A 13,648-nucleotide genomic window follows, 5' to 3' on the forward strand; every position below is an offset into this window, starting at 1 on the left:
CATGAAAAATATTTCTTGAAATTAAATTGTATAGACTTAAGTTACCATTTTGCCCAGTTAGGCAAAAGATTGCTCCGATTTATTCGTTTTTATTTTATTATTGTATTTTTGGTGGGTGGTGAAACCAAGCAATCTGAGTTATTATATTATTAATATATTTCCACTGAAGTGAAAATTGTTTCTCTCTGTTTTGGGCCAAGCGAAGTTCAAAGGTCACGCTTTTTGGCGTGGTGACGTCATGGCTAAGCGCTGTGTGCTGTAGTTTCAGAGGCAGCAGCTTGTTGTTGATATCGCTGTTAGCCCAATAAAACTATATAAAAGTAAATAGCAAGGTCCCAGTCCTTTCTAAACAAGGTGATTGTGTATTACAGAAGCAGTATACGCTTTAAGTGTAACTACCTTGTTTGAGGAAAGGTAAGTCCTGACAGGAAAAAAGTGAACTTTGATCAGGATGATAACAGGACAAACTTTTGTGGCTAGGCTAATTGCTAGCACGTTAGCCACTTACATAAATAAACACTCACCCCGACACCAGACATCACTCCTTATAACGTCATTCACACGTTACAAGAGGAATTATTTACACAAGCTGACTACAGGCAAAATTGTAGCACGTTTGAGGAATGGTTTAGTTGTTTAGTAGATGTTGTACTAGCTGGTGCTGCTGCTTGCCTGTCAGAACACGTTTAAGAACCTAAAACCACAATAGAAATAGCATATGGTGGATTGTAAACCCACTTTAATGAGCAAAGATAATCAAAAGTTTTTGGCACGCGAGTCATCCACCAACTTATTTTGTTGCCATATTTGAGGTCCAGTTAGCTCGCGAGCATTTTGTCTCATCTGGCACTTGTTGTGATGTTAAGTCACTCTCAGATTTTACAACTAGTTTTTTTTGTGTGGGCTGTGTAGGTCTGAATCAGTGTCGTTTTAATGCAGTCATGACGCAAGAATAGCAGATGAGTAAACGTGTTTACTATGTGCAGACTGGAAAAGCTGGAAGCATATGAAACACTCCAAAGAGTTCTTCCTCTGTTTATGATCCTCATTGTGGTGTAATGGCCAGGATCTAATCGTCTGGTTTAAAATCATAAAAACACAAATAATGTTCAGTGAATCAGACTACACCACGAGGAAATGATGAAAGCCAGAAACAGTACCTTTAGAATAGATATGATCTGAAAGCCATAACAACATTAGTTTTGCGTGGAAGTCTTAACTATTTTGTAAATCTATGTATGTATATTATGTGTTGTTTATTCTGTATATTGTCTTTTTAGATTCAAATATTCCATCTGTAGTGTTTGGATCATGCACCCACATTTTTCTGATCATCATTACTTTGTATATTGTGAATTGTCAATAAAGTGATTTAATTTCCTGATACTGTGATGTGGTCTTTGTTATTGCAGGCAAAAAGAGGGAGCAAGCGACAATTATTTCATGAGAATATCCCCTGGGGAGTGTTTCTGTGGTTTTGATGCCGTGCACCTGAGAGTGGAACTATGCCCGCAGCCACTGTGGATCATAGCCAAAGAATATGTGAGGTTTGGGCCAGCAACCTGGAAGAGGAGCTTAAAAGAATCCGACAGGTGATCCGAAAGTACAGTTACATCGCAATGGTGAGTTTGGTGAGAGGAATTCTTTGTGGTGAACCGTGGCAAACTATGAACTCAATGCGCGTTTTTCTGTGTTTGTAGGACACTGAGTTTCCGGGCGTAGTTGCCAGACCAATCGGAGAGTTTAGAAGTAATGCGGACTACCAGTACCAGCTGCTACGGTGTAATGTTGACCTGTTAAAGATCATCCAGCTCGGCCTTACGTTTATGAACGAACAAGGCGAATACCCACAAGGGACGTCAACGTGGCAGTTTAACTTCAAATTTAACCTCACGTAAGCATCGCAGTTTGTCACTAAAAAGCCATGGATCCGCTTTCATGCATATACTCGGTTAATGTTAAAGATATGCTGTATGACAAGATTACTTTTCCTGTCTTCAGGTGGATACGTAACCTTTAATGAGATTCCTTATGAAAACTAGACATTACACAGTGGTACTGTCTTTTGCAGGGAAGACATGTATGCACAGGATTCTATCGAGCTTCTCACTTCATCAGGTATCCAGTTTAAGAAGCATGAGGAGGAGGGTATTGAGACGCTGTACTTTGCAGAGCTACTTATGACCTCAGGTGTGGTGCTTTGTGACGGGGTCAAGTGGCTCTCATTTCATAGGTAATTTTGAAGTATGGTCTGTAAAAGTGAATTGATGCCTGATTTTTGTACTTAAAGAATAATAACAGCTGTTCAGAATTGACGGGACTGTTTTATCCTGTTTTCAAACAGTGGCTATGACTTTGGGTACCTGATTAAAATTTTGTCCAATTCGAAGTTGCCAGAGGAAGAGGTGGACTTCTTCGAGATTCTGCGGTTGTTTTTTCCCACCATCTATGATGTGAAATACCTCATGAAGAGCTGTAAAAACCTAAAGGTATTTTTCATGTTGTGATTTGTTTTTGATGTGCATGAGGGCGTTGTCTTAAAAGACTGCATATGAAGAGAATACCAGCAATTTGTTGATTCTATCAGTTTCTGATTTCCATCATGTGATGTGCAGGGGGGTCTGCAGGAGGTGGCAGAGCAGCTTGAGCTGGAGAGAATCGGACCTCAGCATCAGGCAGGATCTGACTCATTACTCACAGGAATGGCTTTCTTCAAGATGAGAGAGGTACTGAGAAAGCATGTGATGTGCGTCACTTTTTAATAGTTTCTTATGTACCAGCCTGATATGCAAGAGACAAGTTTGTAGTCATTGTTTTGCCGAAATTACACACTTTTGTCATTTGAGCATAAAGTCGAAATTAGTAACTCACTCGCTCACATAGCAAACCTGGAAATGTATTTGATTAGTTCTCTTCTTCATGTTGTATTACGCTCTCCTCTCATTGCAGATGTTTTTTGAAGATCACATTGATGATGCCAAGTATTGTGGTCACTTGTATGGACTGGGTTCAGGCTCATCCTATGTCCAGAATGGCACCGGAAATGCCTACGAGGAGGAGGCCAACAAGCAGCAGTCATGACACAACAAGAATCCCTCACCATAAAGAACCTCATATACAGGGCTTAAAACATGGGTTTTTAGTTGTTTTTCTTTCATGAGATATTTGATAGGAATTTGCACTTTAAAGCTCCCATCCTACAGAAAAAAAAACCTGTTTCCCTTTGTTGCCTTCTGTGTGTTACATTTTTTCACACAATCTTCATCTTTTATGGTTAAAGAGGAACCATTTGGTGTTTTAGTTACCCCCACAACTCAGCCTTAATATTAAGCTACATTTTATGTTCTTTTTTTATTGTTAATTTATTACATTTGCTTTCCTCCTGCACTGTTGCGTAGTTCATTGACTAGTTCAGCAAGACCGCGTCCACCGGTCGTCTACAAGAACTGTCGTTCCCTGATCAGAGGAGTACTGATTTCTCGCAGTTTGCAATAGATTAAGACAGATGAAGGATCTCACAGACACAGCGGTAAATACAGGCACTTAATTGTAAAGTGAAGCCTCGCACTGATTTTACCCTTTATGTTGGGTTAGCACCGATTTTACCACACAAGTAAATTAAGAGTGATGATGTGTAACTGCCACTATTTAAGTGAACTGAGGTCACCTTGTACTTCTGTATCAAGATTGTCTTGCCATTTTCATTTTTAAAAGCGATTTAAAGGTTTTGTAGTATTTTAGTATTAAAAAAGATCAAAGCCTTTTATTCATTTAAGAAATAATGCCTCTTAATAAATCTTAGCCAACTCGAGTACTCTGTATCAGTGGAAGAAGTTTTACTTGTCGTGCTGGTTTTTGAATGGTGCACATTTTGTGCTGTTTGGGTTTTTCTCTTTTTCCTTTCTGTTTATTTGTATTGTATTGCTTTACAATTCTGTGTTGCCTAGATCTGCTGCATGTACTGAACGACGTTTGGAATAAATGCTGTGTTAACTAAGCCGAGCTTTTATAGGTATTTGAATTGCATGAACAGCTCATCTTTTTGTGACTGATAATCGCGCTTAGCCATCTTAATGTACACCGTGTCCACAGTTAGTAGTATTATGCCATAGAAAGAGTGACTGTTTTTAGAAAATTTGGAAATAAAAGCCTTTGATTTTCCTAACGTATTCAAAGTCTGTTTAGGCTTTGCTGTATTAAGGTTGGATTTCATTCTTTAAGGAAACTATGACCCTGGTAACATGGAACAGTCATTTAACACCAAAACAACTCTCTAGCATTTAATAAAATATCAGTTTATTTCTCACAGATTAATACAATTCATCCAAGCATATCATTCAATGACCTAATCGTACAGATAAGACTACGCAGATAGCTACATGAAGCTACTAACGCAAACACATCCAGCTGAATTTAATGTACTCATAAAAGACAACAAACACATTTTCTACAAACTACAATCGGCTGGTCTAGATGCACAAAATAAGAGGCCAGAAATCTTGTATCACAGTTTGTGGTATGTTAACAAAATTACAAATCCCAAATGACACGTTTCCATACAAACTACGAAACGGACAACAACACAGCACAACTTTTGGCATTTTTGAGGTTTAGTTCACACCTCAAGTCAATATGAAGATCACACTAGCTGGTACATTCAAGTACAATTACATGCAATCTCAGGAATCAGATATAAAGCAGAAATATTCATTACGGTATTAAATTTGTTAATAGAGCCCTTGGATAAATCAGATGTGATCAGTAAAAAACACATCTTTGAGTTTTGCATTTCTTGTGCAAACATGGTTATGCATAAAACGCTGAAAGAATAATCTGATATACTGACATTTAATGACAAATTGTTCACTTTGCTACTGCAGTATAATAATGTATATGAACATAGCATACTTCTTTCGATAGCAAAAATGTAAAATAATGTACAGCGTTGTTCAAAGTGCCGATTGTTTTTCTTCCCTGTGCTATCAGGTAAAACTTGAATAGTTTTTGTCTGAATATCCTTTGACTGTCCGGTGTAACGTTCTTGAAGCTCAGTTGGTACAGCATGGCATTTACAACACAAAGGGTTAAGGGTTTGAGTCCCAAGGAATACACATACTGATAAAATGTTGACCTTAAATTTCAAATAAGCATCTACAACAGTTATTGTGTCGTTGTGTTTTGCAAAACTGAGATCAACACACGATCCTCAGAAGTGAAACTGCTTGTACAAAACAGACTGTCATGACATAAAAATGTATGTTAATATGTAGTAAATAAAAAATACATACATTCATCAGACACACCTGCATTTCAATAATGCAAGGACAAAAAACAATTTAAACTGTTGTAGTGCAGTGCGTAAGCTCTTGGGCTTTTCAGTTTTTACATGTCAAACGTTAAAAAAACTACTATCACATACTGTAGCATGCATAAATGTTCAGGTTTCCCAGACTAACAAAAATGCCACCATCTTTAGCACCGCCTACACCAAGACATGTATGCAAACGTTTAACAAGTGGGTCTTGCTGGTACATCAATTTCTTGAATGTTCAGCCACTGCTGCCGGTACGTTTAGGCACGTTGAAAATATCTTGACCAAACCGACTCAGTGACCCTTCATATATGTATATACACAGCATAACCCTGCACCGGTAGCTCTTGTGAAAGCTCACAGTTCATTAGGTACAGAGTGAATAGGCAGTGGTCTGTGCAGGAGCAGCTTACACGTAAGGTAAGAATCTTCACCGTTCCACTGACAACAGACATCACTAGCACATAACTCCTGTAGAAACAGAATTCATTGAGTATTTATTACATGTTGGAAGAAGCAAATAATTTATACACTACTGGTGAAATGTTTCTCATTACCTTGATCTGAGCATGTAGTGTATGCTTAAATGTCTGAAATTAATTTTGCCAACATAAGTTTTCCTTTTCATTTCAAATGGAAATTTTACTCAATAAAAATGTTTTTGAAATGAGTAAATAATATAGAAAGAGTAGCCAATAAGAGCCCATGATAGATGTTTAATATAAAGAACAAAGAATGACTACACTGAAGTTTAGATTTTTTTGTCACAACATAATTCCCATTGTTTTGATGAGTTTACTATTATCCTAAAAATAATTAAAAAAGATATTGTGTTTACAGTAGTATATATACTGTAATGCAACATATATAAAAAAGTTTTGTTAGCTACATACAGTATACGTATTCTTCCTGTTTTTATTTACAAAACACCCAAACCTGTTCATTAAACTGGTCAGCATTCGCGTGTACTTAAGTTTCCTTCTCAATAGTCAAGGCTGGATTGCTTGTACCTGTTAAGAGAATACAGAGTTTTCATGACAACAGCTCTGAGAAAACCTAAGTCAAGACAAGCTTGGCAAACATCATTTTGTTTATGATATAAGCTTGCCTGGCATAAGACAGGAAAATATGTTGGGGATTTGCCAGTTTTGAACCCACATTCATCCCAAACCCATGCACTACAAACTGTGCCACGGCTACATCCAATCCTCTCACCTCGCTTGACTCTGTCCTCTGACTGTCCGTTACTGAGCAGTTGGTTCTGAGACTCTCTCAAAGTTTTTGTAGGAAACGGATGAGATTCTTCAGCACTAGGAGAATAAAAAGGACATGAATGGAAAACTCGGATTTCACAGACAGGGTCAGTTTTAAATGTAGTGTAAAATTGTACTGATGTATAAATCGTTTATCGATCCCGTCTTAATATGTATGAAATAAAATATGTATGATGAAATTACTTTTTAATGCAGCCTAAAAGTAAATCAGTCATACAAGCTATGTACCTTTTGATTGAAGAGTTGTGTACAGGGGATAAAGAGGGTTGCTCGGGGTCTGGGTTCACCAGACACGTGGGGAATGAACAGCCATCGCCAATACTGCAAAAATACAGAGCAAACTGAAATTATTGTACAGCAACAAAAAATATTTTCAGTCATACTGAAAATAAATACTACCTTGAAAAAACAGGTAGCGGCCAGTATTTCTTTTCATCTCCAAACACTTGCTGAAAGTTCTTATTGATTCCTAAACTGAAACCATTCTTGTCTGGTCCATGTTGGAATGCAGGTGCTCGAAAGGCCTCTGACGGGAAAGATGTTTGGAGAAACGTAAAACTCAGATTTTACATTGGAAACTCAGTTGTGACCTGGCACAATACTAAAATGGTTTATTATATAGTCAAATGTTGAACAGACACTTTTGAGTCTGATGCTCAGGTTCATTTAACATTTACATATCACATGGGCTATACATCATCATTTACATATCATGCCTCTTAATTATAGACTTGCTTCGTTTGAGTACTGAACGTTGGCACAGTTACTGTACGTCTTCCCTCAAGGATTTGCCACAAAAGGCAGTTCCAACTACAGACAACCCTAAACACCACCTGCTCCAGATCTGAATCACTGGATGTATGAGTATCATTTCATCAAGCAGTGTGAATACAACATGGTATAGAGATGAGTCCATGTAATTTTGTAAAGTGGCTATTTAAAGCACAGCCCACTCACCCAAGGTGGAGCGGTTCTTGCAGACAAGCCAGCAGTGATAGGCAAACAAAAACGCCAGGCTCACTGAGAACGTGGAGGCAGCGAAAAATAAAAACATAATGTGGAACTTGGCTTGAGTGTCAGGCAGGCCGTTCTGTTAGAATTCACATGAGACGCATTGTTAATACACCAAAAAACATGACAATAATGCAGGTCTTGTAGAAATGAATAAACCTATGGTTGCTCATCTTTTGGTTTTAAAAGGATTTGTAAAAACTAATGTGCTGGACTAAGGAGAACTATAAAAGCTATCTAAGAGGAATACATTAAATAATACACATTATTAATATCCTACCAAATATTCCATAAGACGTTCATGTGTTTTACCATCAACCTTTCAAAATAAAAGCACACTTGATGAAAAACAAAGATCAAAACTGTCATACGACATAGCTCTGGGTGTTTATTAAAGACATCCCTTCTGCACAGTCCAAATATAAGCCTGAGAAATTAATAATTCATACTTACAGTCCAGAACTGAATGAAATACTGCAAGTCAGTGGCAGTGACGAAGAGGCAATACAGCAGAGAATATGCTAAAAACAGCATGAAAAACTTGTAGTTGGAGAAGCCAACACAATTGTTCACCCTGTCAAATAAAATGCACATGTTAGGCTAAGTACATTTGGGTGTTTATGTTTATTTTGATGCAGTAGCACAGTTACACAATTGTTAGACATTTAAAGTATTTCTACTTGACTTCAGCTCTAAAATGTGTTGCTGTATCTCAACTGGAGAATTGTGTTGAAGAAACAGTTCACATTCAAAATGAAAATTCTGTCATTATTTACATGCCTTCTTCTCATTTCAAACCTGTATGACTTTCTTTCTTCTGCAGAACACAAAAGAAGATTTTTTGAAAAATGTTGGTAACACAGAAAACTGTTGGTCCCATTGACTTGCATTGGTTTTGTGTCCATACAATAGAAGTCAATGGGGACCAACGTTTTTTGGTTACCAACATTTTTCAAAAAAAAATTTGGGGGGGGAGTTCTGCAGAAGAAAGAGGGTCATTCAGGTTTGAAATGACAAGAGGGTGAGTAAATGACAGAATTTTCATTTTGGGGTGAACTGTCCCTTTAAGATGTTACCACATGAAGCAGTTCAAGTGACCTCATTTGTTAACACTGGATCCATATTTTCTAGATATTAAAGATGAAATTAATGATTTTCCTGGTATATTAAAGGGATGGTTCACCCAAAAATGAAAATTCTGTCATCATTTACTCACCCTCATGTAATTTCATACCTGTATAAATGACTTTGTTCTGATGAACACAGAGAAAGATATTTGGAAGAATGTTAGTACATTTTTAGTTCCGGGACATCATTGACTACCATAGTAGGAAAAATTACATGGTAGTCAAAGGTGCCCGAGAAGTCTTTGTTTTCCTAAATTCTTCAAAATATCTCATTGTGCTCAACAGAACCAAAAAATGGTACTATATGGTAGTGGATGATGTCCCAGAAGTGAAAATTGCTAACATTCTACCAAATATCTTTCTCTGTGTCCATTGGAACAAAGAAATTTATACAGGTTTAAAACAACCTGAGGGTGAGTAAATGATGACAGATTTTTCATTTTTGGATGAACTATCCCTTTAAAGGAATGCATTCCTTCCCTTATTAGCCTCTACTTAGCTGGTACTGTACATACCACGGACAATGGTGATCCATCTTTAAAATGCACCTGTAAGACAGTAGAGAGAGGAGCTGTTGAAAATTAACAGCAAAACAATCTTATACACGTGTGTTGTGCTTTAAAAACAGGGGTCATACTTATTACAGGCTGAGCAATGATGACATCGATCAGGCTTCAGCAGATGGCAGTGATCACAGTAGCGGACAGCTGTATCAAGACAGCTTGTTAAAATATAGATCGATAACAATAACAGATTGAAAAACAAATGTAATAGTCTGTGGTCATTATTTATACTGAGCTTAATTCTTGGCGGAGTAAGTCCTCACGGACTTGGTTTAACGTTCACATGTGCCCACCTCCAGACATTGTGAATGTGTAAATGGGCAAATCCTTAGCGAGTCTCCTCAGGATCTCCTGCTGAGATTCTCTGCGATCTTCACGCTCTAATAGTTCTTTGTCGGGATGTGACAGGTGGAACTGAGAAGAACAGACAAAAACCAAAACATTTTGATGTTTCTCACGTGACGAGCGCCACTCGCACTGTACCTAGAGAACCGTCAGCATCAGACATCTGAGAGCGGCGAGGCTGACTGCCAGTCTGAGCCGTGTGTGGTTTCTCTATTACAGTTTGTTTCTCATTTTCTCTGCTCGAAATAATAACCGCCTGTGATGAGATGCTACAGTTTCACTGAAGATCACATACAATTTACTACCCAACATGCTGTTTTTTTCAACAAGCATAACCAACAACTTGTCCTAATGGGTGTTATAACGTATACTTACGAATATTACACATAACGTTGCCAGCTGTCAAACATATTCATTTGGTGTTTACTGTACTGACCACCTGACCTATTTGACATAACTACAGGTCAAGATTATTATAGTTTACTAAAACGAAAAGTAATATTATTAAAAAAAGAGTGCTTTTTTTTCCGGCTTGGAATCATGTTAATAGAATGCGTGCAGAGATGTTATGGCTCAGTCTCTTGTGTTCACTCAGTCTCTTGTCTCTCGTGAAGCGTTTGTGTTTACATTCTAGAGATTTCTTTTATCAGCCCTACGGTGGAAAATGAAACTATTTACATTTACATTTGCTGGCCTGGATCGGCACGGAGTGGAACGGTTAAGCAACGAGAACAATTTGGCGTGATGGTGGAAAAGCACTCAAATATTATTTGTTTGTTAATTGCAAACAAATAAAATATAGCACAAAATATTATTTAAAAAACTTGTTGTCTCAGCAATAAACTTAAGTTAAAGTTTAAGTTGAGACACTAAAACAATTGAAAAGAAATAAATAAAAAATGTAAAAATGTAATAAACTAAAGTTACATTTACATTTAGTCATTTAGCAGACGCATTAAACAGCAATATAAAAAATAAAGTAAACAACTAAATAATAAAACAACAAAAGCACATGACGAAATTGCTAAAAAAAAAATAAAGTTGATCATATAAAATAATGATAAATAATTATAAAATAATTATATAAAATCATTTAGAAATAAAAATACGAATATAAAAAAAACGAAATTTAATAATATAAAATAAAATCTACTTCAAAATATTAATAAAACTACAACAAAACTATAGTCTTTATAAAGAAATCACCCAAAAGTAGAGTAACTCACCTCTTTCAGCGGGTTCATCGGTTTTGTGAAAATGGTTTGCCAGTATGACCACACAAACATGATGAAAAGCCCATGATACAGCAGGAGGTAAACTACTGTAATACAAGGAAACTTATAGTTAAAATTATTTAAATATCTCTGACAACAGACATCTTTTTACACTTTAACGTAAAATTTTAAACTATTTAAGCTATTTTTAACTTTTTATGTGGCTTTTGCACACCCACAACAAAGATTTTACTCTACAAATGTTGTAAAAATGGCCTTCAGTTGAAAGACATTGGTATCGTCATAGTAAGAAACATTGTAGGAAAAAGCCGACTTACTCTTCTCTCCCATGTTCTCTACAGTTTCTGCAGAGGAAAGGAGAAAAACAATGGTCATGCTCGATGATTTGAATTCTGAAAGTAGGACATGCACAGCCTATTATTTTATAAACAGTAGTTCAGTAACTCCCCGTGCACTTATAGAAGGTCAGTGAGCAGCAGATGGTTCTCAGCACACTTGCACTGATTGCTGTTGCTGGAACCCACTGCAGGGAGACTTTTGATCAGATGCCCAAAATCACATGCATCTCTGCAACTGGTGCTCAACAAAAAATTTATAGAACAATAAAATATACTGTATTTGATCAAATACATGGTGACGAGGTGTGAGATGTCAACCAATATTGTTACACTTTAAAGAAGAAATGTGTAATTTCAGCAGTCAAGTCACCAGATGGAATCACAAAAATAAAAAATACATATAAGGATATTAATAAATGAAGATACATGTGGCAATCATGTTACCCACAGGTCCAACATGTGCACAACCCTTTCATTTACAGCAAGAAAAAAACTGTTGACATACGATGGGAATTACTAACAATTTCAGTGATTATACAGTTTCTGTGTTGACTTTGTCAAATGTAACACTGCTGTCTAAGAAACGCCAAATGTGGTCCTTGCTATATTCAGTGTGCGCCTGGAAGTGACTACAGTAGAAATAGGTCAGACACAGATTGGAGAGGTTGAGTTTGACAGCTTGGCAGTGATTAGCTTTGAGACGTAAGGATCAGCAGACACAACATTCATAACAATCTTTGTCTCAGCTGTACGCCACAGGTTGTGCAAAGGCTTATCATTGAAATAAGCCTCTATTAGCGCGACTGTAAAAACTTGCGATGCAACAACAACATTCCGAGATTACATTACATTTTAAATGCTTGATGCAGTGAGCCAAATTTGCTTATATAATCCCACTGAGCAACCATGCAAACGTATCATGTTTGAATCCAGTCAAATATAATGTTTTTAAGTCACTTATGGTTCTCATTGTGTCGTCCTGTAGCCAAGTGCTTTCCTCTGCACACGATTTTAAGTACAAAGCAAGAGGGGGGATGGAGGGGGGTAAGTGCGTATAAGGACCCACTGACTGCGGTTCAGCATAAACTGCTATGAAATGCCAGTAGGATCAGCGGTTAGGAGTGTGGTCTCACAAAGAAGCTTTATGTATGTAAACACTTGAACATCATTTGATTTTATAAATGGGGCAAAATAAATGGGGCATCCTCATGATCATACACCATTTAAAAGAACAATAAAGTCTCTTTATAGAAGATTTTATGAGAGCGTGACTGCAGATGCAATCAAAGAAGTGAATGTAAGATGTTTCTTAAGTTTCTGTGAATACAAACCTTTGACCCCACTGAAAAGCCACAGTCTATTCAAATGATATGGTACAAAATAAAGCAATTTCAGTATATTTGTTACAGTCATGGAAGCTAATACGTATTATGCAACAGGATAAAGCAAGTTTACAATAATGCGTCAATGGTGGATTTATATTTTACACACTATCGCATATATCATATGGCACAGAAACATGCCATTTATTATGGGGACAAAAGTTTTTTTTCCATTTTTACCCAAACACATAAAGAAAAGCAAGAAAGTGAAACCATAACTAAATATTAACAGGTTGTTTATTAATTTAGGACTGAGTAAACACATTCAATACCCAAAACAAATAATAATAAATGATTATTGTTATTATTATTATTGCTATTTTTGTCTATTAAGTATATCTTAAGCAAACGAACCCAAATCAACAACAGAGACATCGCTCTAGTAACAGAACCAGACATTTGCAAAAGCACACAGACTAGGTGGAGGCAAGGTGTTATTTACTTGCTGTGTCTACGATTCACTGTAAACTTGCACCCACAGGAAGCTGTCCGTGCCGTTTGCGGTCTTACCTATGCAGAGCTGCACTACATACGCGTAGTAAGACCATGCCACGATCAGACAGATGAACAGCATTGGGATCCAGTATAAAACTCTCCAGCAGTCAATGCTGCGCGAACCTGACGGCGCCATCTTTCTATCTGATCACCAAAAGTGGCCAAAAACGACAAGACCTTACTGATGCTAGAACATCTTATGTTCAGTGTGCAGCTGCTGTCTGCTCCTCCATCCTCCCGCTCTCCTGGTCGATCTTGTTTGCGATGTAGCACGACGGTACCGCCCCTTTCTACAAACTTGACATGATGCGGTGCTACACCGAAACTCCATTCAGACCCAATGTCGGGTTACCATTGCATTGGTCTGTCAGCAGTGTTTCGGTATTTATACAATTGAATAATTAAATAAGGCTGGTACGGATAATACAACCTGAAGAATATATTAGGTTAACAGACATATACCGTTTACGAAAAATAAGTGGTTTAGCTGACATAGGCTATACTGTATTCACAGTAAAAACCATAATAAGCACAAATGTAGGGTCTCACCATAGTAACCGAAGTTTA

The 13,648-nt window shown here is 37.1% G+C and overlaps 2 protein-coding genes across 3 annotated transcripts; one reads left to right on the plus strand and one right to left on the minus strand.

The window, feature by feature from the left end:
- The first annotated feature begins 244 nt into the window (after window positions 1-244).
- cnot7 (CCR4-NOT transcription complex, subunit 7) lies at window positions 245-4,161 on the plus strand. The gene is made up of 7 exons (XM_057349972.1): window positions 245-414; window positions 1,413-1,622; window positions 1,701-1,894; window positions 2,072-2,233; window positions 2,345-2,489; window positions 2,616-2,726; window positions 2,950-4,161. Exons 2-7 carry the CDS (start codon window positions 1,506-1,508, stop codon window positions 3,079-3,081), a joined length of 861 nt encoding a protein of 286 aa, XP_057205955.1. The 5' UTR covers window positions 245-414; window positions 1,413-1,505; the 3' UTR covers window positions 3,082-4,161.
- Window positions 4,162-4,274: 113 nt separating this feature from the next.
- On the minus strand, window positions 4,275-13,353 carry zdhhc2 (zinc finger DHHC-type palmitoyltransferase 2). Of its 2 annotated transcripts, XM_057349970.1 has the most exons (14): window positions 13,097-13,353; window positions 11,184-11,210; window positions 10,858-10,952; window positions 9,580-9,700; window positions 9,361-9,430; window positions 9,239-9,271; window positions 8,050-8,170; window positions 7,877-7,915; window positions 7,543-7,675; window positions 6,985-7,111; window positions 6,814-6,906; window positions 6,527-6,621; window positions 6,248-6,321; window positions 4,275-5,782 (listed from the first exon to the last, which is right to left on the minus strand). In XM_057349970.1, the coding sequence occupies exons 1-13, from the start codon at window positions 13,215-13,217 to the stop codon at window positions 6,281-6,283; spliced, it is 1,116 nt and encodes a 371-aa protein (XP_057205953.1). In that variant the 5' UTR covers window positions 13,218-13,353; the 3' UTR covers window positions 4,275-5,782; window positions 6,248-6,280. The 2 variants fall into 2 exon arrangements, with proteins under 2 accessions (XP_057205953.1, XP_057205954.1); XM_057349971.1 differs by lacking the exon at window positions 7,877-7,915.
- Between the last annotated feature and the right edge of the window lie 295 nt (window positions 13,354-13,648).

Source organism: Triplophysa rosa, linkage group LG13 (assembly GCF_024868665.1).
Source record: "Triplophysa rosa linkage group LG13, Trosa_1v2, whole genome shotgun sequence".
In the NCBI taxonomy this organism is placed as follows: Eukaryota; Metazoa; Chordata; class Actinopteri; order Cypriniformes; family Nemacheilidae; genus Triplophysa; species Triplophysa rosa.

What these genes read in the sequence shown, in the direction of transcription:
- cnot7 (XM_057349972.1), top strand. Translation starts at nt 1,506, where the DNA reads ATGCCCGCAGCCACTGTGGATCATAGCCAAAGAATATGTGAGGTTTGG. An exon ending in AACTTCAAATTTAACCTCAC is followed by an intron (nt 1,895 to 2,071) that starts GTAAGCATCGCA and finishes TGTCTTTTGCAG; the next exon opens with GGAAGACATGTATGCACAGG. An exon ending in AGAGCTGTAAAAACCTAAAG is followed by an intron (nt 2,490 to 2,615) that starts GTATTTTTCATG and finishes TGTGATGTGCAG; the next exon opens with GGGGGTCTGCAGGAGGTGGC.
- zdhhc2 (XM_057349970.1), bottom strand. Translation starts at nt 13,217, where the DNA reads ATGGCGCCGTCAGGTTCGCGCAGCATTGACTGCTGGAGAGTTTTATAC. An exon ending in AACGTCTTATGGAATATTTG is followed by an intron (nt 7,676 to 7,876) that starts GTAGGATATTAA and finishes GAATTCTAACAG; the next exon opens with AACGGCCTGCCTGACACTCA. An exon ending in CCGCTACCTGTTTTTTCAAG is followed by an intron (nt 6,907 to 6,984) that starts GTAGTATTTATT and finishes GTATTTTTGCAG; the next exon opens with TATTGGCGATGGCTGTTCAT.